The sequence below is a fragment of the Apodemus sylvaticus genome, chromosome 15 (genome assembly GCF_947179515.1).
Source record: "Apodemus sylvaticus chromosome 15, mApoSyl1.1, whole genome shotgun sequence".
Classification (NCBI taxonomy): domain Eukaryota; kingdom Metazoa; phylum Chordata; class Mammalia; order Rodentia; family Muridae; genus Apodemus; species Apodemus sylvaticus.
Window position 1 is genome coordinate 25,570,493 of NC_067486.1, and position 25,706 is coordinate 25,596,198.

Consider the following 25,706-nt stretch of genomic DNA (forward strand, 5'->3'; position numbering starts at 1 on the left):
GGTTAAGGAGATGGTATTAGTGTTCTAACCGGGTATTTTCTTATATACCTTACAGAAATGTTAATCGAATAGAACTATCCAAATGAAGTGCATTTTAGTGACTTTCTGCATTAAAACCATTTAAAACATGTACATAGTAGCACAAAGTTCATTTTGTTGGATGTAATTAAAACTTAAAGGAATAACATGTGCGTATATGCAGAAATATAAGTAAACACACTTGTAAATATATGTATACATTTACTACGATTATCATCAATAACATTATGGTCAGCTTATATGGAGTTTACAAAATAAAAGTAAAATAAATAATCTTAAAAGTCTTTGTTAACAAAGAATCAAACCAAGCCGGGCAGTGGTGGCACATGCCTTTAATCCCAGCACTTGGGAGGCAGAGGCAGGTGGATTTCTGAGTTCGAGGCCAGCCTGGTCTACAGAGTGGCTATACAGAGAAACAGTCTCCAAAAACTAAAACAAACAAACAACCCAAACCAAGTCATATGAATTTGTTTTCCACAGGCAGTAAAAAAAGCTGGAGGATTATTTCACCCAGGAACCACTGACCGGCAAGGTTAGTGAGTGAGGCGCGCAGTTCTTGGCGAAGGGTGTGCAGGACTCACCTGCGGCATCTTGCATTTGGCGGCGAGCCACTTTCAGGCCGGCGTACTCCGCGGCTGCAGCAACCGCCTGGGCAAAATCAGCGTCAGTGAAGAAGGAACCATCCGATGAACTGACACTGGAGCGCCCACTGGAGATGTTGTCCTCTTCTGAGGCTGAGCCCCAGCCATTGATCATGGACCCAGTGACGGAGCTCTCAAGGTCCCCGACACTGGATGCCGGGGTCTGCTCGAGCCCACGCAACAACAGCCTCCGGGTCTGCATTTTGGCAACTTCCATGTCAGCTTCGTCCTCCTCCTCTTCTGGGGCGTCCGTATCCATATCTGAGACCAGGGGTCCTGAAATGTAGCCGTAAGTATGAGGTGGGGAAATTGGCCGTGGTGGCGGAGGAGGACTCACGGGCTGCCGCCTGTGGGAAGAGGAGGAAGGAGGAAGGCTCAGCTCACCACTTAAGAAACAAGACAATGAATAATTAATCGGCAAATTGAAGCTTACAGCCACAAACAGCAGCTCTCCTAGCCTCCCCGAGCATCTTACTTTCTCTTCTTGTCACTGTGATAAAATCCTCCGACATGAATGACAGAAGGGAGAGAGGGTTTCTTCCCACTCACCGCTCAAAGCTACACTTCACCTGACAGGGAAGTCAGGTAGCAGACGGAAGCTTATGGTTACTGGCAAAACCCGCATCCTCAATCAGAAAGCAGAGGGCAAAGGGTGAATGCAGCTCACCTGCTCCAGGGTCATAGCCAGGGAATGACTCCGCCCATAGTGCGTGAGCCTTTCCACCTTGATTAATGCAATCAAGATTAGCCCCGACAGGTCTGTCACCCAGGTGGTTCTAGTTTCTGTCTGTTGTCAACACTAACAGTCATATCTGGTGACTTTTTTTTCAAGTCAAAATAAAGATACTTAGTTATCTAATAATTTTCATGCTTGTTCATTCCATTATGTTCACTTAAAAGGCAAGGATCAGCCAGGCAGTGGTGGTGCATGCCTTTAATCCCAGCACGAATTTCTGAGTTCAAGGCCAGCCTGGTCTACAAAGTGAGTTCCAGGACAGCCAGGGCTACACAGAGAAACCCTGTCTTACACACACACACACACACACACACACACACACACACACAAAAGGCGAGGATCACTCTTATTTGGGGAGCATATTATATTTTTCCTGAAGAGTTACTAATTTTCTAAGTTCATCATCATCATCATTGTCATCATCATCATTATTATTGGCAAGAGACTTTATTTAATCCTGAAACAGCTTGTTCCACACACATTTTTTTCTTCCCTTTTCTTCATTGCTCTTTCTACTATTCAGAGCAAATGGAGTCATTCATCTTGACAACATTCAGCAAAATGTCATACAATTAAAAAAAATACATATTCAGCATATGTGATAATTGCTTTTAGACTTTATTCTATTAAGAAAAGCTATGAGATCCAAGAACAATTTTCTCTGATTTAATCACTTACAAGTTCCACTAAAGGTTATGAACTCTTTTTAAACCCCAGTGTTTCTTACTGTCACATTACCTATCTGCTCATCCTGCTTAGCTGGATTGCTGTCCTTCAGTACTGGGGCTCAGCAGGGCGGGCTTCTATGTCTCTATCTACTTGACTTTTCAGTAAGATCTTTATTCTAATGTCCAAGAATTTGTTATGAATCAAAACATAAAGAAAATACTAAGAAACCACACTCAGACATCATAAACAATGGGTGCTAGCCACTTGTCCACAGTCTTGAAGAACTCCGTCGGATGGCTGAGTTCCTCTGCACTTTCACGGAAAGCAGCACTGTGCAAAGAAAGTGTTCCCATTGAAGAAGAATGAAGAGAATGCATGGCTATTGAATTGGAGCCCTTTCATACAAAAGAAAAGAGGCGGCCTCTTCACGGAGTAGTCCTGGTTAGTGACCAAGGCAGGTAAAAGAGACAATGCAATGACGAATGTCAGGTTAAACGATCCAGCCGAGCAGTCATCAGTTCTACACTCTTCGGAAGAAAAGACCATTAGTTCTGCCCAGCCGAGTAAGAAGGTAGCCGCCATTAGGATCTGGCAGATCACCTGATAACTCCACAATGTGTGTGTGGAGGTCGGGGCGAGGAGAGAGCATGCAACTCACACAAAGATGTGGCCAAACTGGTTAAAGTCTACAGATGTCTTTAGAAATGCTAAGAGCAAAGATCTCATTGGCGAGGTGAGTTGGTGCCGGAACACTCAACACCCACTTCTTCTTCGTCTCGACGCTACTCATTGAGTAAGATGCATTAGAGCAGCGTCTAGAGACCACATTGTATTTGCTGCTGCTGTTCGCTCTCCTTTCCCTAGGACCGGAAGTGGCAGCAGGACAAAAGAGGAGAATAGTAGCAGAGACTCAGCGCTCTGCCAAGATGTCTGGGAATGCATGGTCGAGGTTTTAAACGGACAGTGCCTGGTCAGAAACAAAACGTGAGGAGACGAAGCGGCTACACGGGAGGTGGTCAAAACCATCCAGGTCTACTATAAAGAGGGAAAAGTAAGTTCACATAGCACCATTTATAGGGTGGCCTGGCAGTTCTTTGAAGTAAGCTATTTTTTACTTTTGATCCCAATAAATGGAGACACTTCAAATAAACTTCTTTTATTACTAAAAATTGAAAACTATGAAAGAAATCATTTTGAAACATCACCCTCAACTCATTGAGACCCTGGCTAGCCATCTTTTACAGTGCTAATTAATTCTTGTAACTTGCTGGTTTTTTTTTTAAAGTCAGCATTTTACACAGAACTATACTAAAATTCAAAGGCTGCAAAGTTCTTATATGTAAGTTCAGAATTTAAACCAAATCATATTTCCTTCTAGAATGGTAACAGCTCCCCTCCCCACCTACTATTTTTTATATAGGCCAAGATATAAAGAGACATTTTATAAATGGATATGTAAAGAAAATTATTAAGAAATGAAAATTAACAAATAAATCGAAGAGTTATCTGCATATAAGTACATACTACTACATAAAGTAAGCATGTTTTTGCATATTTGTATAACTATATATATGTATGCATATACAAACACACACACACACACACACACACACACACACATACACACAGTCCCATAATATAGGGGATTAGTTCTCATTTCTGGGTGGGTTTAATTTATCTTTGTGTGTGGCATTAGAAGAAATATGAAAACTGTGCCAAAGCTGAAGTTACTTAAAAGATTAAAATGGATAATTGCTTCAATGCGGAATGTGTTATACACATAGGAGAAAAGCCACTCTTTAAGGAGTGCAATAAAATAGTATACTTAAATGTTGATTTACAGCCTTTGTCAGCATGCGCAGCCAGCAGCACAGGCGACTTTTGTCTCTCTTTAAAGACATGTTTGGGTTTTTAGCACAAATGGGACTCTTCCAACCATCAATAAACGGCTGTGGAACAGCTGACTCCAGTGTGAAAGCATGTCGATATTGTTTTGTGCTCGAAGAACTCGCATTCCAGAGATCGGAAATACCTTCCTGTTAAACAAGGGCTGCTTTTTAGCTACAAACCATGCAAATTCTGAGAAAAGGCAGCAATATTTATTTCCAAACCATCTGTAAATAAGGCCAGCCCAGGGAATGTGTGATAAACATGTGCAGTTTGAAATATGTAATATATTCTACTGGAAAACAAAAAGCTATTTCGGGACTCTGCACTGAGTTGGGCCTGTCACAAATGAACCTCAGTTCTCTAGATCCTCCCCCTTAGGGGTTTCAATGCCTGGTGAAATAATATAAAAGTGTATGTGTGTAACGCATAGCACTCTAGGCTGTTGCAAAAGTGAGGCCCCCGTAAATATGCTCCAGGGGAAGGGGAGGGATTCCATTAATTTAGGAAAGTGGTGTTCCTATAGCTTACCATACCATACCGCACTGCACTTACCAACTGAGACTCAAAATGGAAAACCTTTGAGATTTTTTTCCAAACACTATAGATTACATGTTCTGTGTAACTAATTCTCTCCTCCTGAGTATTTGTAAAGAGAACATTTAATTTTGCTTTGTCATTTGAATTTCTTTTCCTCCCAATACCACCAAATTCAAGCTGTTTATATAAAAAAATACAAGTAAATTTCCTAGCCCATATGTGAACATTATTTTCATCATTCAGCACATTTTTGCTAAATATTAACTCTTATCCAGGCAACATCACCCAATGTTTTGAAACAGCAGATGTGAACAAAGTTAAATCACATTGTTTTTATTATAACTGACTTAAAAAAAAATGGAGTTTCCTACTGTATAAATCAGCTACTTTACTTACTTTTAGATATAAGTGGAGTATCTTGGTAATTCACTGGAGAAATTAAAATATTTATAATTCAAGGTTGGCACAATCATGAGTGCATGCATACGTGAGTGTGTGTAAGTGTGTGTGTGTGTGTGTGTGTGTGTGTGTGTGTGTATCTGTGTGAGCGCATGTGCATGTATTTATTGAGGCCAGATGACAATCTTGGGTATCATTCCTCAGGTATCATCTACCTCCGTTTATGAGAGTCTCTTACTGGTCTGCAGTTCATCAAAAAAGGCTATATTGGCCAGGAATCAGCTTTAGTCAGCTTCTACAGCCATGGTTTGTGACCTCCCTAATTTCTGGGACCCTTTAATACAGTTTCTCATGTTGTGATGACCCCGAATCATAAAACTATTTCTGTGTCTGCTTCAAAACTGTAATTTTGCTACTGTTATGAATCATAATGTAAATATCTGGGTTTTAAGATGGTGGCCCCTTAGGTGGCCCCTGGGAAAGGGTCAGTCTACACTCTACACTCCAAAGGGGTCTTGAAAACCACTGCTCTACAGGGTTACGATAACAAAAAGAAGCCACCATACTTAGCTTATTTTTACATAGATTCTGCAGATAAAAGTTACATCCTCATGTTTGCAAGAACTTTACCCATTAAACTATCTCCCTAGCCCAACAATGTAAGCTTTTACATTCTTACTAAATGTCATGGCGTTATAATGGTTTGACTCCTAAACTCTTCTTAAATATATTTCATAGTATTTAATATATGCCACTAAACAATAGATATAAAATTATCTGATATATGTATTTTAACATTTACTATACCTATTATGATAAATGTGCTAGATATTTAAATCAATGAAAACATTATCGGTAAAAAAATTAGAGGGAACCACTTATGTTTTGGACATAATGATTTTAATAAAAAAAATTAGAGGGAACCACTTATGTTTTAGACATAATGATTTTAAATCATAGACAATAAATATAAGTTAAGTATGTGTATATTTTTGATGGTATTTTTCAATGTGTCATAATAATTCCCCCTACTCCAAATGATATTCTAAAATGAAAGTTGGTTATTCTCTCATCACAAAAAGGATTTTAATCTTTAATCTTTTAATCTTTTGGATAGGCCATGCAAGTTCTTCAAACAATACAATATAGCAGAGCATCTTAGTTAGGGTTTTGCCGCGGTGGCCCAGGGAAGTCTGTAAACATGATATTTTACAGACAGAGGCGGGAAAAAAAATGTCTCCTGGGAATAATGGACCTCTCTATATATTTAGAAGCTGAAAATCTAACTTGGCAATTTCCTAAACTCTCCTACTTCCTTAAAGCTGGGACATGGTATAACCAAGCAAGTATAGATATGTAAGAATCCATCGTGTAGCCAAAAATTCTGCTTTGCTTTGCTCCAACCACTTATGTTATTATGGTAGAAAAGGCATTCCAGAAATTCCAGTCACAAGTTCTTTTTTTGGTGTTTGGTTTGGTCACTGCCTTTCAGGGCAGGTGTATTCCAAACACTAGCCAAGGCTAAGGATATTTACATCTGAAAAATCTTATGAAGTCCCTGCCATACACATGAGTATTGAGCAAGGTAGAAGGAATTTACATTTGAGCTAGTTCCATAGCTACTTTCCCCTACAAGTTAATCCAGTCCCTCTTGATTTTGTTTGTTATGCAGATAGGCTGTCTCTGCTCAGGCCCACCTGAATAGCAAGGGAAGTTTATGAGGAACTGCCTTTTGTGTTACAGGCCCCACCCAGGGAGTCCTTGAGCAAAACACTTTCTTAGCTTATCCAGGTGGATTCAGGATACAGTATATACTTAATACTCAGGAAGACTCAATTTAGACTTAGAGAGAGACAATAGATTTTTTTTTTTTTTTTTTTTTTTTTTTTACTCAGAGAGGCAGTAGTTTTTCTCTACTTAGGGAGAGACTCAGAGGAGGAAGGAGTTAGTTAATTCATCAAGCTGAGAGCTACAGGCTAGAGCTGATCCAGCTGATTGCCCAGGGCCTAGAGCAGCCCTGGGCTGAGGCTAGGTACTACAAGGAACTGATTGCCCTGGGCCTCGGAGGGCCACTATAGGCCCTAGTGGCCCTGGGCATAGCACAGAGACAAATGCAACAGGCAAACTAGGCAAAAGTACTCTTGAAAGACAGCTCGAGCCAGGCAGCTTCCCAAGCTCTACAATGCTGCCATTTTCGCCAGGAGGCTAGACACAGGAACCATCCTTCAGCTCCCAGGCCAGCACGACATTGAGACCAAGTTGAAGAAGCAGTTTAACCACATGCACCCTGGACTTTGGGTAAACACCCTGTATTGCCCGAGAAAACCTAGCTAGCCTTTTACAGATGCATATGATGCTTAATTCGAGATGTTAACTTGACTGGACTTTGGGAGATACCCAAAAAATACATTCAGATTTCAAACCACCTCTGTGGTCATGTGAGTTTGTCACTTTTTACCGGACCTATGTCTTCCTGGACCAAAGAATCCTCGTTATCCCGCAGCAGACCCATGGTCTGTAACAGGGTTTTACTGCTGTGAACAGATACCTTGACCAAGACAAGTCTTATAAAGGATAACATTTGGATGGGGCTGGCTTACAGCTTCAGAGGTTCAGTCTATTATCATCAAGGTGGGAGCATGGCGGCATCTAGACAGGCATGGTGCAGGCAGAGCTGAGAGTTCTCCATTTTCATCCGAAGGCTGCTAGTGGAAGAAAGACTAACTTCCAGGCAGGTAGGATGAGGGTATTAAGCCCACTTGTACAGTACACTCTACTCCAACAAGGCCATACCTAATAGGGCCAGTCCCTGGGCCAAGTATATGCAAACCATCACACAGAGGTTAAGGATATGCCCCAGTTCTTGCTTGGTCTGACCACTTTCTTCACCTTACTTGAAGCCAGTTACCACCTAAGAAGTACCAATTTCCTGAGGCTCTATGCTATGAGAAGCCTAGTGTGTCGGAGAAGTGGTATGTGGTATGTGGGAAGCTGAGAGTAAATGACAAGGCGGAGGAGCCACTGAGGCCTGGAACATCATGGATGTGGGTTGAGAACCAAGTCACTTGACAGGAGAGCTTTCAGCCCCAGCAGCTGAACTGTGAAGGAGTAGCCACATGAATGTTTCCAGAATCCCTGTCTTGTGAACATTATAAAATGGTTGTTGCATCAGGTGACCAAATTTTACAAGTTTTTTTTTAGATACCAACGTAGGTATGAGCTTTAGGATTATATTATGAATTGTGGTGAATAAAATAGACACGATAGTCCAAACAAGCTCCGAAGACACAATCACAGGTTCAGGCATAGTGCAGTTCTAAAGAGGCCCCAGGACAGACAGTGTATGGGACTAGAGTGTCTATATACTGACATACTGACATAGCACAGAAAGTGGATCTGACATTCACTCTTGAATCTGAAGGACACATAGGTATTAGGTCAAAAAAGGGGGACTTAGGGATGTTCTAGGAGGATGGTTGACAAAATGTGAAGATGTTGGCATGAGCAAGGACAGAGTTCAGGCCTGAAGTGATAGAAACTTCCTGATGACAGCACAGGCAGTGACAACAGGAAGGACAGGTCACAGGGTGTCCCGACTGCTTTTCCTGGGGAATTTTGCCTCTACTTCTAGGAGGAAGGGAATCCACCAAAGGTCTTTAAGCAGTCTGACCTCCATGAACATGCCTTGGCCGAGTCAGGAGCAACTAATCAAGAGGTGAGCACAGCAAGAGAGCACTCAGTGGAAGGTGACTCCGACACAACACAGTCATGGAGGAATGGCTACCAGAGGAAGACCCATTAAGACTGGGGCCTTGCGAGTGACTTGTCGTAACATGCCAGAGTGATACTGAGGCAGTAAAAACTTTGAGGAAAACAGGCACTTGGATATATGGGTTTACTTGGATATAAAATGAGAGCTGTAGAGACATAACCATCTCTAATGAGTGCTGCAACATCGGAGTGGCGTGGCGACAGGAAACAGAAGACATCTGTTTGACAGACACAGCTCTGAACAGGCAGAGGGAAGAGAAGAGAGAGACTGCATGCAGGATTTAACTCCAGATGAGGCTCCAGCATCGTTCACTCCCTGAAAAGGCAGACAGGATGCAAACACCAGCACTGGGAGACAGGCTAAATGTAAGTTACATTCCACACAAGTATCTGTGTTAAAGACGACCAGGGTAGCAAGCACACTGCAATGGAAGCAGCAGCTCGCACAATAACGCTAACGGAGGGACGGAGCTTTTGGTGCAACAGCAAGATGCACTGAGATAGCAGCTTATGGGGCTCTTCTCTGTGTGCCTATCTTTTGTTTTACATTTTGAGATTATAAAATAATAACACCATTTCCTCTTTCCTTTCCTTCTTTCAAGTACAGGCTCCCCACTGAACCTCTGAGCGTGGTTATCTGACTACATAGACTACTGGTACTTTTATATTTTCTTCATTGCCAAAACGTGGATCTTGATGCTATTAATAAACATAAAAGCTATGTTTGTTACCAAAAGAAGTAACAAGAGGTCTTAACTTCTTTAAAGTGTGTCTTCTTTGACCTTGTGCATGTCTAGGAAGTCACGTTCATATCACCTCAGGGACTGAACGTGATAGCTCACAAGTGGTTGGGTATAATGAAACTGCCTGGTAGTTCAGGTATTTAAATGCATTTCCCCAACTATAACAGTTCTTTTCATCAAGTCGTGTGGAAAGAGCACTGAGAAATCCAAAGGCTCGGGAGTTCTTTTGTCAGAGTGTTTAATTCAAATAGAGGAACAGATATTGATGCCAAAGCAGCTGTAGCCACAGGATCAGTCTGAGAGCCAAGGTGAGAACAGACAGGTGCTCCCTCATCCAGGGCTCTCAGAGCAGGCAGAAGGAATGCAGGGCCCACAGGAGCAGAGAGTTCCTCTGAGGTTGTGTTTCCTAGGAATGCCGGAAGCAGCATCACTACAGCCGAACAGGGAGGACGCCAATACTCATTCTAACATGAATCGAGAAAGGTGAAGAGGCCTCAACCCCGCAAAAAGAAATACAGGAAGCCAAAGAATGCTGAGAGCAGGGGAAACAGTCTTCCTCTGAGAAGAGCACAGCGACAATCTATTCAGTACCCAACGGTCAGCCCTGAAAATACACATACAAGTAACGCTCTATAGACTAAGCAGGGTATATTTATGTATTCAGGAACATGTATATTGGTAACAACAATTAATAGGAAAAGAAGGTGTGAATTTGCCAGAGAGCCAGGAGCGGTTTGTGGGAAGACTTCAAGAGAGGAAGAGAAGGAGAAATGATGCAATTATATTATAATCTCAAACAAACAAAAACATAATTATAGAAAAAAAAAGTTGCTTGGGTTTTTTTTCCCCCTTCAGGCAGCAGAGGGCAGCTTTGGAGGGGGAGCCAGCAGACAGACTTGTAAGAATGAGAAACACTTGCCAGGTTGTAAACCATCAGGAGGTGTAAGACCTGGGCAGTGACCCTAAAATAAATCCAGGGAATTCCAAACAGAGGTAAGTAGAAAAGAGGGTGTGGTCAGGGACTGAGGAAATGGTGAACACAGGGAGGAGACCTAAGGGCCTCAAAGACTGTGCTAGGCTGGGATGACTGACTCGGTGGGAGAAACATCTAGAAAGATAAGGCGGGAGGAGGGGAAGGGGGGATGGAAGAGACAGGAGTTTTAAAGGGAGTTAGGGGATTTTTAAGGTTTTAATCTGTTCGGCTTGCTTTTGTTTGGAATTGGGCTGAAGTCTGGTACGGGCAGCTGTAGAAACAGAAACCACAAAACAATGTCAAGAGCTAGTTTGGAATTACTTTAAAGGAAACTGGTTGTTAAAATTATGGGCCGATATGAAAACAACAGAATAGGAGGATAAGGGATATAAAAAGGACGAAAGGGTTTGGTTTAATTTTGCATATGCCCTTATATATTTTTCATACAGGTGATGGCTAAATAAATTTGACAGAATATCCGTAGTGGGCGAATCAATTAATAGGGTGAGGATACCATTTGCTGAAAACGGCTTGTCCCAGACACTTAACATACATTGTCTATTTGATTCTCCGAATGGCCCATAACATGCTATCCCGGCATGAAGTCTGAGAGGGATGTGGCGCTCCAGGGGCAGGTGAACGGAGCAACAGAACCAGCCCAGAAGCAGGCAGTGAAGGGAATCCGGAAGTGGGAAGTTAAACCACCATGTTAAACAGCAGGGCGGACGGTGGGGCTAGGGTGGGGCACGGGGTAGGTGGTGACCGCAGGCAGGACACCTCAGAATGAGAAGAGAGGGTTAAAGAGAGAAAACGTACAAAGCAGGAGAGTTTACAGCGAAGTCCGGGATTGGCAGAGGACAGGGATGGTAAGAACATGGCAGAGAAAACCTCACTTTTACTTCAGAGGATGTGGAAAAGATTACGGAGGCTAGACGTAGGATAGGCTAGCGGGGGAGTTCGGTGTGGCAGCCCACATCTATAACTCCTGTGCTAGGGTGGTCGATGCTGGAGAATCATCACATGCCCAAGGCCAGCCTGAGACATCAGAACAAAATATAACCAAGTAACTGAGTGAGTAAATGAACCAACACTACCACCACCAACAAAAAGGCTGCGGGCGAATCTGGACCACAGCAGTCCCACTGGCAACCCAGGGGGGTGTAGCTAGGCAACAGGAAATTTAGGTAATTTTAGAGAATGAAAGAACGCTGAGGTATTTCCGAGCTTAATAGTGTCTATTAGCGCTTCATTTGCTTTTAATAAGAATAGCCGAGACGCTCTGTGACCTTAATAGGGAAAAGAGATGCCTTATTTGTTCTCAATCTTCATATAGTTGCAAGGATTAATACTATTCCTTTTAAATATACAACAGCCCAATTTTACACACACAAAGAGACCTCCACCGCACATAAGAAGGTTTGAAAATTCCCTTCTTTCGAGAGCATGTGATTTAAATTTAGTAATAACTTCTTAAGGTACTTAGTGAGCATAGCAAATCATGCTTTACTCTATAGGGTAATATTCAAGCAGCACATGCTAGAATTTTTTTTTATTCAAGAATATTGAAGGAAACTCGTCTGAGGCAAATGCTGTGCTTAGTTTTAAAGGATATTAGAAATCAGAAAAATGATAGATAAGTAATGTGTTAAGTAATAAAATGGTACAAACAAAATTATCAACACTAACACAACTCAGTTTTTATGTGGTTCTTCCATAGACTAAAGAAGCATCTTGTTCATAGGAAAAACTATAGCATGAAACATTTACCATTAAGAACACAGGACTTATATGAGACAGGTGCTCATGAATTTATAAGTGGTTAAATGTTTAGGTCCACATTATTTTCTGGTTATGAGTTCATGGGGTTCAATTCACTAACTTGAGAGTCAACAGTATTAGTTGGTAATGTCCACTATCTTTATGGGCTGGTAGCGCAAGAAAATGCTCATGTGAGTCAAAAATTATTTCAAGGCACAACCTCCAACAACTAGCGCTGAGGAGCAGAAATAGTGATTGGCCACCAAGGCAGCCAATGAGAACCTACCTCCTGTCTGGTGGGTGGGGCATGTGGACAAGGTCCTCCGGACAATCCTGTAACATGGGCTGGAGTTCTTCCTGGGGAGAAGGGGTGAGAGTGGCTGTGGACTGATGGCTGTAGGACACAGCAGCTGGAGAAGAAGCTGCCCCCCGGACAGGGGGCGTGGGACCTCTTTCATCTTCCTCTTCTTCTAACTCATCCTGTTGCAAATACATCCGCGCAGGCGGCACAGGACAGGGCATTTCTTGATCATAGCTACAACAGATTACAAGAACGTTCAGTCAATGACTTGTATTAGAGACTGAGAGGGTTGGCACCGATTTGCTTTTTAGAGCTGTGTGTTAGGTCTTACTAAAGAATTACCGTCAGAAAACAGCTCATCGCTAGAAGTTATCAGAGCACGCAACAGCATCGTATAGAGAGAGGCTGAGGGGTCTCACGGTGGAAAATAGCTTTGCAGAGTTGTTTTAATGCATCTCCAATGCTCTTGGGAGATTCTAGCTCTGCCACTCCATAGGACCATTTGAAAAAGACAGCAAATGCACTGCAAATAGCCCAAGGTCATGTCCTGATAGAGAAGTCCTTTCAAAGGGACATAATGTGGAATTCAGCTGATGCAGTCCAGCTCCACCCAAGTTTCCTCCAACACTGCAGGAAGTATTGTTGAACCTAAGACTAGTTGATTGGGATTTTTGAATGTAAAACTCGACAGCCTTGAAAATCAGAAGCCTCTTCCTCCCAGATAGAAAGCTGCTCTGGGTATCAGGCTGCAGACCACGAAGGTGAGGTCTTTCTCCTCTTGCCTAGGGCTTCTTCATTCATTACAAGGTTAAAGGGAGATTAGACTGTACAGATAAGGCACCTCCTTTCCTTACTCCCTTTCCTTTTCCTTCTTCTATTTCCGAGAGACACGTTTTGCTTTAGGCCAGGTTAGCCTCAGCCTCACAATCTGGCCTCAGCCTTCTGATTGCCAGGGTTGCAGGCACACCCCACCAGAACTGCCTGTGGTAACCCTTCCTTTATTTATATCCTACCGCCTGCTTTGACTCCCACAATCGGAGGAGCTGTGTTCAAATATTGTATTTGTTTGTGTATTCTTTTATTTATTTTTTCATTCTAATAAGTTATCCTTTGTCTCTCTTGTCTATGTTTCCTTCATTCTCAAGAAGCGATTTGTTCCCGCATCTAAACTAGGACTCTTACAGAGTATTCTTAGTATTTTCTTTCTCAGGCATCAAACCACTCCCCTGCTCATCTCTGTCTTCTGTGTAAAAACTCTGAGTCTTGCCCCTTGCTCGTGTCTGCTGCGTGTGCCAATTGCGTTAGCCTTTGAGTCACCTCTCTGTTTGCGAGAGCTCCTTTCTTCCGTGCCTTCAAGTTGCTCCAAATTTGCCAAACCAATCGTACCCCACTCACAGATCATTCATTTACTCCAAAGCAATAAATGGTCCTTTAATTGCTTAAACAATAAAAAAAACAGAAATGCCAAGGCAAAACTAAGGAGTATCTGCACGATCTGGTTTACATCTGCCCTCCCAGCTTCCTCCCAGTGCCGCGCCCATGTGTTTCCGGTTAAGTTCTCCAGGAGCCCGAATCTCTGTGTGGTCCCAGCGCCCATAAACCTGTCCTCAATTCAGAGCCTTCTCGAGTGTCAAGGTTATGAACAACTGCCGCTTGATCAGAAGCCTTTGCTTTCCCCATTCAGAATCATCCTCTTTGGAGTGCCAATGTGGTGCCCGAAGATTTTGCTTTGTTTTTCTTTTGTTCAAATTAACTTGTGTGTGTGTTTGCGTGTGTGCATGTGTGTGTGTGTGTGCACGTGCACGCGCATGTGTATGTATGTACTAAGCAGTAACTACTATATCAAAACAGCTGGGACAACAAACTTTTAAAAAAACCACAGCTGTACAGATCTTTGTTACTCGCACATTCTGTGCCTGCAAATTTACTGACTCGTGGTAAAATTTATACGCAACCACAAAATCGGTCTTGGTGACATGTTCCTGGTCATTCCCACATCTGCAAAGGCCAAAAGCTAGCCACCTGCCAAGCGTGTTGCCAGCTGACGTTAAAAACAATTCAAATAAAAGTACAAAGACCTACTTTTAGGAGTTCAAGTTTACACACTCAGCAACTGTCTTTCTATTAGTGTTCACAGTTCTAAACTTCTTTCTTAATTCTTTTCTTCTGATTTTTGAGTAATATCGGTGATTTTCCTGTTTACTGTGACACTCACAGGAAGTACTTTAGTAAACTAAACTAAGAAAGGCAGAGATGGGCCTTATGCCCCTTAGAGATCAACTGCTCAGACAAGATCTAGTGCTGTTGGCTGTGAGTTCCACTCCAGGGAAGAAGAACAGATGTTAAGTAAGGTATTTTGAACAAAACACCCATTAAATAGGAGAATGCACTGACAGACATCACTGAGGTGGAGGCTCTTAGGAACTCCTTCCGACTTCCCTCTAGGCATGCATATTCAGTAACATTCAGTAACTGAACAACACCAGCTTTATAGCTAGGGATAATGAGAAAGGCTTATAAAACACTTCCCATAGAAGAACTTTACGGAAAACACATTTTGAACATTATTAGAAAATGCAAAGATAGCGACTGATTTAGGGGCAGAATTGAAACTGCTGAAGCTGTCAAACTGTTAAAATGTTTGTGGATAATAAATTAATCAAACCTTCTTTCTTTTCTTTCTAAGTTACTGCAAAGCCTATTTTAGATACCCTTTCTGGCTGGGTATTCTCTGTGAGCGGAGATCTCCTTCCCTGGTACTGGTGAGGTAGCTTTTTATTTCCTCTGGTGTACCACGCCCAGCGACAGACTTTGGGAAAAGAAAACAGCACACAACACACAGACTTCCTAAAGTGTGCCATGTAGTTTACTTATACTCATTAGACACTTTGGGAATCAGTTCCTCAGTGTTTAAAATTTCCAAAGAAACTTTTGTTGTTGTTGTTGTTTTTAAGCATAAGGTAATGATGTCTAAGGAAGAGCATTTTCTGGTTTAGTTTGAGTTGTATAGATCAATGTAATTGTTTTAGGAAAACTTAGCACATGATGAGGACATTCTAACACTTCCAGGCATGACTTAATTGTGGCGATGTGTTCTAACACTTCCAGGCATGACTTAATTGTGGCGCTGTGTTCTAAGAGAACTTTGTCATTTCATGGACTATTCTAGAGAACACTGTCACAAACCTGGATGGCTTTGTCCACACACTCTCTCAGCTGTAGAGACAGCTATTATACTTGAAGCAGCCGATAAAAGAAACACAGTACAAAGTATTTGTGTTTTCAGAGACACCAAGGATACGAAAGCCCCAAGGAAAACACTATTGGGTGGGGTTTTTCTGTTCCATTATAATCTTATAGAATTGACATCACATAATACATTACAACACAGACACTAGTGGATCTACGAATGTATTTAAAATGCCATGAAATCATGTATATATGATTCTGAGCTTGAGTTTTCATGTATATAACACCTTATTTTTGTTAATCCGAAGTGCTTGGATTAAAGACATGTACCATCACCACCCAGCTATTATACATACTATTTTTAGTATGTATATCCATGTGTACAGATGCATAAGTAATTAGGTACATTCATGCACATGTGTGTGTATATAATTTGTGTATTAAAGAAGCTTTCTTAATTAAAATATTTGAGACAGCCCTAAGGAGAGCTGATATATGTGTGCATTAAAAACATGTGTGTTTACTATGTGTACCTAATTTTCAGGTTCTAAGGAAATGTCCTTAACCTTAATCCATATTTCAGATTTCCCTAAGGAGGGCTGTTAAGCCCTGCTATTTGATTTAGAGGCTACAGTTTGTGAACCCGAGAAATCAGTCTCCTTTGGGTAATCTGGGCGAACCCTGACTTGTCCACTCCAAAGCATGCGTACTGCTCCTCTTACTGCGGCAAAGCCCTTACCTTTCATCTACGGACATGTTGTATTCTTCACTGTTGCTATGTGGGGGAGGATGAGCCGGGGGCGGGGGCAGCAAGTCTGCCCAGTTCATGCCACCCTGCTTGGGTGCCTTTGGTGTCCTTGCCCCTTTCTTGTGGCCTTGACTCCCTAGAAAAGAAATAAAACACAATGTCTTTTGTTTCTGACCTTTACACTTTATTTTCCATTATTCAACAGTTTAATATATTCTGCTAATATTCTATAATTCATATGCGTGTGCATGTATGTGTGTATGTGTGTGTGTGAACACATGTGGTTCATTAGACAGGACTTGATACAAGAGAAAAGGCCAAATACTACTAAGTTCAATGCCGAGTGCATAGCCCAGGATGCAACATGAGCTTACATGAATTTTACAAGTCATATCATTAATAGTGATCTTCCTACAGCAATTAATTGCATTATGGATTATCATCTGAAACAAATGAGCTGTGGATATATTTTCTGGAGTGCCTTTCTATTATTTAATTGCTGAGTCCTACAACACAATGTGATACAGATACGATCTATTAGTGTTCTACTGTTGCATTAAATCACTGAATATATATAATTTGTACTTGTCCATTGGAATGTTTCAGGCACAATGAAATTTCTCATTTTCTTGGAGAAGAGAGGTCGGGGTAAGGAAATTGCCAGAAGAACTAATATATTTAATGACAAAGGAAGGAGAAAAGTGCATTAGAAATAATGGACAGAAATATTTTAACCGATTTATATAAAATTATGGCTTATAATAATAAAAAAGATGACATTCCTGAACATTTTTAGGGCTATGATTTAGCCCAATGATTCAATTACTATGGTGTTTTTGATTTTAGAACTGACTCATCCTTTAAACATTGGTAGCTGGTATGTACACTAATTTCTAGAGAGTTTTAAGTCAAAAGAAAGCGTGTAATTAAACACTCCCCACTGGACATATTTCAGGTCCATATGTACATTATGAACACAGATTCTGTAATTGTTTTCTTCTCATATGAGCCCCCAATATCCCAGAATTGCTTTAATGTTTCTTTATGACTCTGAAACAAGTCCCAGGGGAGATGAAGCAGGCTTTAGCTTATTCAATGAGCCTTTAAAATGTTTTTAAGTCACTTGGGAACTCTTCTGTCACAGGGACTGTGACATGTGTCATGCCAGTTCTTCTTGGGGTGGTCTGCTATTGCATCATAGTGTGGGCTGCAGGGCAAGCCGACTGTTAACAGGAAATGCTGACTGTCAGTCCCTCTGGCTCCACGCTCCCTCATCCTCAGTTGCTTGTACTAGGAGGACTGTGGGACAGGCGTCGTGAAGGGAACATTGACCCATGCCTTCCTCGTTGTTTCCTCATAGACATCTTCCCCAAGAACAGCATCTGTCCCAGGATGCTGAACACTGCGGCCCCCTCCCGAATTTCACTCATTGTGCTTTGTTTTCCGCCACCGGTCATCAGATGTCTCGTCTTTAGTATCCTTTTATCATCCTTGGAATAAGTGATAACACAAGTATCAAGATCAGGCATCTACAGTGAGGGGTGTAGATGCCAACAGAGAATCAAACACCTAGCTTTTCTCTACAAGTAGCTAAGAGTTCAAAGACAAAATGACTTATCATAATGCAATACTTAAATACTGGTGATGATTTTCCCAAAAAATACATACAGGAAATTTTGGTCAAAACATGAAATTTCATTATTTTGAAGAAGAAAGGGAAAATCATTTAAGACTTTGAAAAGAGGGTATTTCAGAGGGGGATGCTCTCAGCCAGCTATTGAATTGAACAGAGGGTCCCTAATGGAGGACTTAGAGACAGGGCCCAAGGAGCTGAAGGAGTTCATAGCCCCATTGGGAAGAACAACAATATGAACCAACCAGTCCACACACACACACACCCCAGAGCTCCCAGGGACTAAACCACCAACCAAAGAGTACACACGGAGTTACCCAGGGCCCCAGCTGCATATGTAGCAGAGGATGTCCTTGTTGGACATTAAAGGGAGGAGAGGCCCTTGATCCTAAGAAGGCTGGATGCCCCAGTGTAGGAGAATGCCAGGACAGGGAAGTGGGAGTGGGTGGATTGGTGAGCAGGGGGAGGGGATGGGATAGGGGGTTATCCAGAGAGTGGGACCAGGAAAGGGGATAACATCTGAAATGTAAATAAAGAATATATATAATTAAAAAAAAATAAGAGTAGACCCAATGAATAGCAGTAGATAGCCAACAGGAAAAAAAAAAAAACATCTAAAATGGTAAAGAATCATCTCTAAGTTCCTGTAATTCACGTAAGAACCTTTGAAGCACAGGCCACACCATTGTGCCTCTGTTAAGGGAAGACAGGAACCTGCAGATGTGAGCATCATTACAGAAGAGGGCACAGCCAATCAGGCACAAAGACCCTAGCAACAACTCCTGCAGTTGCCAGGAGGCTCTGTTCTTCCCTGTCCTGGAGAAACATGCTCCACTTAGGATCAGCCGCTCTGTTCTCATTGTGGTGTGACTTGCCACATGTTAGTTCTAATAATGAACCGCCTTTAATTACAAAAACAGGACTTAACTACCAGCAAGCTCCCATCTGCAGTGCCTATCAGGAAAACAGCTGGCCGACAGCTGCAGCCGCACACCGACCCACAGGGAAGCCTCACTGTGGCTTCTGAGGCAGGACAGGATGATACTGGGAGGGAACTTTATGAGCTTTCTGGCAAGAACTGGGAGACCTCGGAGAGAATGTGAACTAGGAGAGGGATCTGCCATCCCTCAACCCCAGATGATTGTTCCTCAGGCTTTCTTCTCCTTGGTGCACCAAGTGACAACATAGCAAATTTATCACCTATGTGTTCTGGTATGGGGCTGTATGTTGACTAAGGGAAGGAAAAGAAGTTTAACTGCCTTGGAAAATTATTTTGTACTTTTGACATGGCTAAATCTCAGTGAAGGAAACAGACTGCTTGATATTTGATGCCAAGCAGGATGGGAAGTCGTTGATTGGGTGGATGGTGCTTTAGATTGCAGAGCAGACCTGTGTCTGAGACTCCTATGATACAAGGTGGTGATTCCCGGCCCTTCAGTACACAGCTCACCAGGACTCTGCTTGGCATCTCTTTAAAAGAGAAAGGCCGTCACCGTCAGTGTCTTACGTACCAGATGTACTACTGCCCCGATCCGAGCTGTTGTAAGATCCTCCTGTATTCTGGTCATAAGACTGGTTGTACGGGATAGTTGGAGGGACTGCGTCATTTGCCCGATAATCTAGACATTCCAGATAGGGAAAAAAAAAGAGTTTATTTTCTCTTTAGTTATTTCACATTTGTTTGGTTTATATTTCTGAGTAACAGAAGAAAGCAGCTGGGTTATCTACTCGCCTGGTTTCTTCTTGCTTTTCTCTTCTGATTAACAGGATAGAAAAATGCTTCTGATTGAAATGCACACACGTAGACACATATATGTATTTTGAAATATAGTCAAATATAGGACCGTGGGCACAGCTTCGTAATAGTGCTTGTTTGACACGCATTAGGACTTGGATTCAGTTGAACACCCAGTATAGTATTGTAAACTCTCTCTCTCTCTCTCTCTCTCTCTCTCTCTCTCTCTCCCTCTCCCTCTCCCTCTCCCTCTCCCTCTCCCTCTCCCTCTCCCTCTCCCTCCCTCGCTGTCCAGAGGAAACCAAGATAGATAGATGCTAACTGCACCTAGACCTTGCCCTCAGTTTCTCTTCTCTTCAGCTGCCTCTGCTTAACCATACATCAAGGCTGTGCCTACATTCAAATGGTAACATACTTAGTAGATTAGCTAACTATGTAACTCTACCTATATAGTAAGAGATGAAACTTGTCAGCAACATTGTATCTATTAAAAATATGTCCCCAATAAGAGAAGACAGCCAAGGGCACACAGGCTGTCTGTCGATTTGCAGTCCAGAGTCTTTATTCTTTGTATTTGCACGAACTCAATGTGCTTCCGAGCACGAAAACTGAGCAGAGGTTCTCAACTCTTTGTACACTGGACTTGCAGACCTTTCCACAGCTCAGAGCGAAAGCATGCAAAGAGGCCGAAGAAGGTGATGGGAGTTTGACCCACTGTGGTGAAGCCATGATTATAGAAATTCTCTAGTCCTTCTTTGTCAGACTGTCATGAACTTTTGCAGGAGTCTTAATGAATTTGATTAAATTGGGTTCTTATATCAATCAAGTGCTTCCTTAAACTTGGGAAAAGGTTAGATGACTTTATTATGAAATTAAAACATATAGCGTGGATTTAATCAGATGAAATGCTTAAATCACCCTTTGGTAATCTCAAGTTGTATGTCTCAAAGAAATAAATCCTTGTCTCTAATTACTTACAGTAAAATGTGTCTTTTGCCAGTGTACTTGCACAACATTACCCTATCTATTCAAATTAGAGCAATCTTGCTTTTCCTAGAGGTATAACTTTGCAAATCATGTTATTTCCACAGTAGCCTAGAGAACTGCAAAGGAATCAAATACCTATCTCTTTCAACCCACACATTACAATACAGAGACATTCCCCTCAGGCCATACAATACCATTCTGCTGCTTCAAGTTAATATTAAACTCAATTTATTTTAGGTTCTATACTGACAGACTTCAATCAGGTCAACCACAGAAATTTAGGTCCCAGAATTTTACATTATAGCCATCACAGGAACCACACGAGGTGATACAAGAAATTGAACCACTTCTCCAGTTCAAGTTTAATTTAATTATTTTTCTTCAGTTTGATATAAAAATGCCATTCGTTTATATGACCATGTAGAAGCAATTATCTTCCATCCTCAAGTGGAAAGGAAGGAATAGTCTATTTATTGAGCATGTGAGGTATTGTGATAGCTGTACATCTGCCTTATGAATAAAAGATTGCATGTCCTAGGCAATCCTTCACCTACTATTAAATTTAAATTAATCTCAAAAACCATTTGAAAATACTTATATATTATTATAAAATCAATTTCCGTGGTCATTGTTGTGCTAATTAACTCTTTGACACTGGAAATTTTGAAGCGAAAGAAACAAGAATAATTTCAGTAATCAAAAGAAGGACTTGACTTGGTAGTCACAGACCGGTTCTCGTAGTTAGCGCTGGGGGTCAGGGGAATCGCTACAGGAAGGGGCGGGAACAAATGCAAAACCCTTCACCTTTGTTCAGCTTGTTTTGCTCCATGATGTTATACTGAATTGGTGCCACTTCCGGTTTCTGCTGCCCCGGAGGCTTCCAATGCTTCTCGCTGGAGTCCCCGCCGCCGCCATTATTCATATTGTTGCTGAGGTTTGCCTGGATGAGCTGAGTGGTGGCGTAGGGAGTGGGCTGCCCTGATGGATTGATAAAACGCCCGTCCTTCAGATTTGGGCTATTGAAGGTTTTCATCTCATTGATTTTGTTACTAAGGTCCACATCACCATAAACAGTTGACTCAGGGAGCATCAGATTTGTTTGTTTGTTATCCAGTTGGTTGTTATAATTTGCTATACAATCAGCTATGTGCAACGAAGAGGAAAAGGAAAAAGTCATTCTGCATGGTTATTCGTCTTCAATTGTTTTCTAAGCTTTCTGAGTTATAATGAAATTGGTCTATAAAGGACAAGTGTGCCTAAGATTTACAGAAGGGCTGAACTATCCACATGGGCTTTCAAAGGGAACCAAAATCTAAGGAGGTAAAAATATTCATAAATTTTTATGTAGGAACCAAATAATTTTCGACCTCTGTCAGTATAATTTACGATCCCATTTAAAATAGCCCTTAAAAAAAAAAAAAAAAAAAAAAAACTCCATCAAAAAGAATTCCAGTACAACAGTATACATACGGATCTGTATGTATATCTCATACACAGATTCCATACAGATATGAGACCTTCAAATTTGCTGATCTCAGGTTATGGACCTAATGAAGCTACTAGTTAGAGCTATTGAATCACTAGAACTAAGCTAGTAAATTATGGAATCGGACCAGGGATAAATACAGCTTCTAACTACATATCAACGACTTGAGATCAATGTTTTATAAAATGCTTCTATTCAGAGCCCAGAGAATAGGGAAAAGTAACACCAGGTACTGCTCTGGAGGATGGTACTGGCTCATTACTTGGTTGTACAGGATAACCATTATCAGAGAAAGATGCTGTATAGCCATCGTTCACGTTTTCATAATGACACCCCACGGAGTCTAAAATGATAATGACAGTGACAAAATGAATCATGGTCACTAGGGCCACTTAATCAAATAAGGACAGAAATAATATCTGGTATTTCTAATATCTCATTCCCATGCTAATTCTATGTTCATTGAGATAATTAGGAACCAAATAACACACACAGATGTTATTTAAAGTTCAAAGTCTTAAAACAGCAGGAAGAACTAAAGTTACATTTTAAGTTAAAAGACTTTTAAATTGGAAAGTTACTAGAGGAATAACATTATTTTATTCATGTGCCTCAAAAGTAGCACCACCATTAACAGGTTTCTAAAAGAAGCAGCTTTCAAAAGGGACATTTTTAAAAGTGATACATTTACGAGCTTGCTACTCATGAGACAACCAAGAACATAATCTTAAGAACAACTTGCAACTTCCCCATCCTAATGAGCTCAACGGCTCTGCCCGTTAGACACCACAGCCCACAGATGTTCAGTTCATCTGGCCTGTAGTCACTCTGCCTTTAATCTCTAGGCAGTAGGTTCTGCTCAATACTGAGTAAGAACAGCAAAAGCAACGTCGTTCTGGGAACCTCATCCTGCTCTGACAATCTCTCTATATGAGTTTTATAAAATAGGTTGTTTCTGATCTCTGGGTCCTTCTACCCTACATCGGCAATACAGCAGCCACTGGTCACATCTGACTGTAAAGATGTGGCTAGGAAGAGGAAATATTCAATCAGGTTGGATTTGAAAAGCCAACTGTGGCTCCCCTGTTGGTCAGTGTAGCTCTGAACAGCACTTCCCAAGGCTGCCAGCATTCATGCCTTCCTGTTGGTGCCAACACTGCTGTTTACTTGTGGGGCTTTCTGTCTAGACCGAGAGATCATGGGACTCTTGGGACACAGACTTGTCACATGGATAATGAACATTTCCCATCAGTGAACGAGACCAGGGATTATTTTAATGGGTAGACACAGGGATGGCTTTTTGACTTCTCACATTATAACATATTCATCTACAGCCCAACCTTTTCTGTCTCCCTTTCTTAAGCCCCTGCAATGGCCTCCCTCCATGGTCACATCTGGTGTTTGTTTCTTTGACCATTATTTTAGTTTCTAAACTTGTTTTGTTTCCTTAGGAAGATTTTCTAACTTTCCTTCTTTAGCTTACAGGTTCCACTTTCTACTCCGATGTTTGAGGTTAAGTTTATACAATATGTAATAAATGTAGGCAGATATTTCAGCTGTGTGCGCATGCACGTGTACACCATGAGTACCTCTGTAACCTCGGGATTTGTTTTTCTATTGTGAATTCTGATCTAAAAATTTAGTTCCTTATCAACAAAATGTTTTGTTATACTATAGGTGATTATTACTGCTGTTGCCATTGAAAAATCTGTTTTTTTTTTCTTTTTACATCAAGTCTTTGGGCCTCAAATAGTCATAATAAAAATTAGAATTATAAATACTATGACTTTTTCGTAATTTTATTTTCCCTCTATTCTAGAACTTGTATGTTCTGTTCAGGGATGGAGAAGATCTTTGAGCAGGCTAGTTAAATTCCATATTTATGATTTCCCAAGATTGTTGACCCGTTTCCTCCTCATTCAGGAAGGACACATGACCCTGTCTGGCTAACTCCTGGTAAGGCTGGTGTGTTCTCGGCTCTAGCCGTGCCCCTAACCTGGGCGACTGTAGGTTGTCAGGTTGCTGTCGCTGTTGCCATTGCCGGCTGTGCAGCAGTTGATGGAGCAGTCGTTGTGGTTGTTGCCTGTGTTGGGCCATGTGTCTGCCAGCCACGGCTGTGTGGCAGGTTCACTTATGTTGAGGAGTCCTGGCCTAAAGGAAAAGAAGACAGAAAAGGAATGGGAAAACGATTCATATTCGGAATGCAAGCGTTTCATTTGATTAATCTCACCATGATCGGGTGAGCTATACCGAATGATACTAGGTGCATTTTACTCTACAGACAGCCAACTGTAATCCAATGTTCTAGGAAGTCCTTCTTCGGACAGATCCATTCATCTGTAGAGCTGTGTTTCTGAGTTCAAATCTTTACTATCTGCTTTTGTGTGTGTGTGTGTGTGTGTGTGTGTGTGTGTGTGATGGTGATTAGAAAACAAACACAGACTCTAAAATCATCAGAGCATAATGTTGAGTCTTGTAAGGTAGGACTACCTGTCCAACTCCATTTTTGATCTATTAAAATTGCTTCATTATAAAACATAACGTGTGCATGCACTACACAGACAGATCCTTCTCATAAAGCAGACTTGCACAGAAGGTTCTTCAAAGCCATGTTGCTTTCAGAGCGGGGTGGGGATGGGGGCTCTACATCATCTTGTAGAGTGGTCCATCAGTATGCTGTTTTGTAAGCTTGTCAGCCAGTGGGGATCATGTAAAAAGTGTCCCAAGTCCTCCATAGTACAAAGCTAATGAATAAAATTTGATGAAACAAAGATGTTGACTGTAGCGGGTTTGGCCTAATGCACTGGAGGTATAGAATAGTAAACTCTTTAAGTAAGGTTAGATGATAGAGTAATTTATCTAAATTGATAGAATTGATGGACTGGACGTTGTTAAGTGTATTATCATACCTTACAATTTGCATAATTGTTATAATTGTTGTCAATTTATATCTGAGAGAAAAAGAGCCTTTTTAATTGGACAAAAAGGGGGAAATGAAGTGTTTTTGACCTAATGCTTCTTGTATGATAATATCCTCAAAACGTACAGGTATAGGAAAGGCACTGAGGGACCACGCCCCCAGTTCGTTCTGATTGGTAAATTAAGATGCTGGCAGCCAATGGCTGGGCACGGCAGGCAGAGGCGGGACTTTTAGGATTCCCTGGCTTAGGACAGAGAGGAAAGAGGAAGGCGAACCACCGCACCAGGAGAAAGAGGAGAGGGGACACCGTGCCTGAGAAGGGTGGAGGACAGGGAGGCACAGACGGCTTGTGGAGGCCAGGAGAGTGTGGCCCAAGGGCACCTGGGTCCAGGGCAGCCAAGGCAGAATACAGAATATAGTGAGTGATAACTCGGGATTATCGGCACAAGGTGGTGTAACCAGGTGGATGGAGGTTAGGAAGTGGCCCGGCTATTTCATAAGGCAAATCAAAATACGTGTCTGTGTCTTTTACTCAGGAACGTAAAGCATTG

General features: G+C 41.7%; 1 protein-coding gene across 4 annotated transcripts in view; it reads right to left on the reverse strand.

Annotated features, from left to right (window-relative positions):
- The window catches only part of Robo1 (roundabout guidance receptor 1), a 399,556-nt gene that overhangs the window by 19,088 nt on the left and 354,762 nt on the right, over positions 1-25,706 (reverse strand). For 2 of the 4 annotated variants that reach the window (XM_052158079.1, XM_052158080.1), the window contains 6 exons: positions 24,232-24,386; positions 21,554-21,727; positions 19,539-19,646; positions 16,386-16,530; positions 12,443-12,691; positions 621-1,027 (listed from right to left, as the gene is read on the reverse strand). In XM_052158079.1, coding sequence (XP_052014039.1) covers positions 621-1,027; positions 12,443-12,691; positions 16,386-16,530; positions 19,539-19,646; positions 21,554-21,727; positions 24,232-24,386 — 1,238 coding nt within the window. Of the gene's footprint in view, positions 1-620; positions 1,028-12,442; positions 12,692-16,385; positions 16,531-19,538; positions 19,647-21,553; positions 21,893-24,231; positions 24,387-25,706 lie in introns of all 4 variants that reach the window. The other 2 variants (XM_052158077.1, XM_052158078.1) reach the window with 1 other exon arrangement.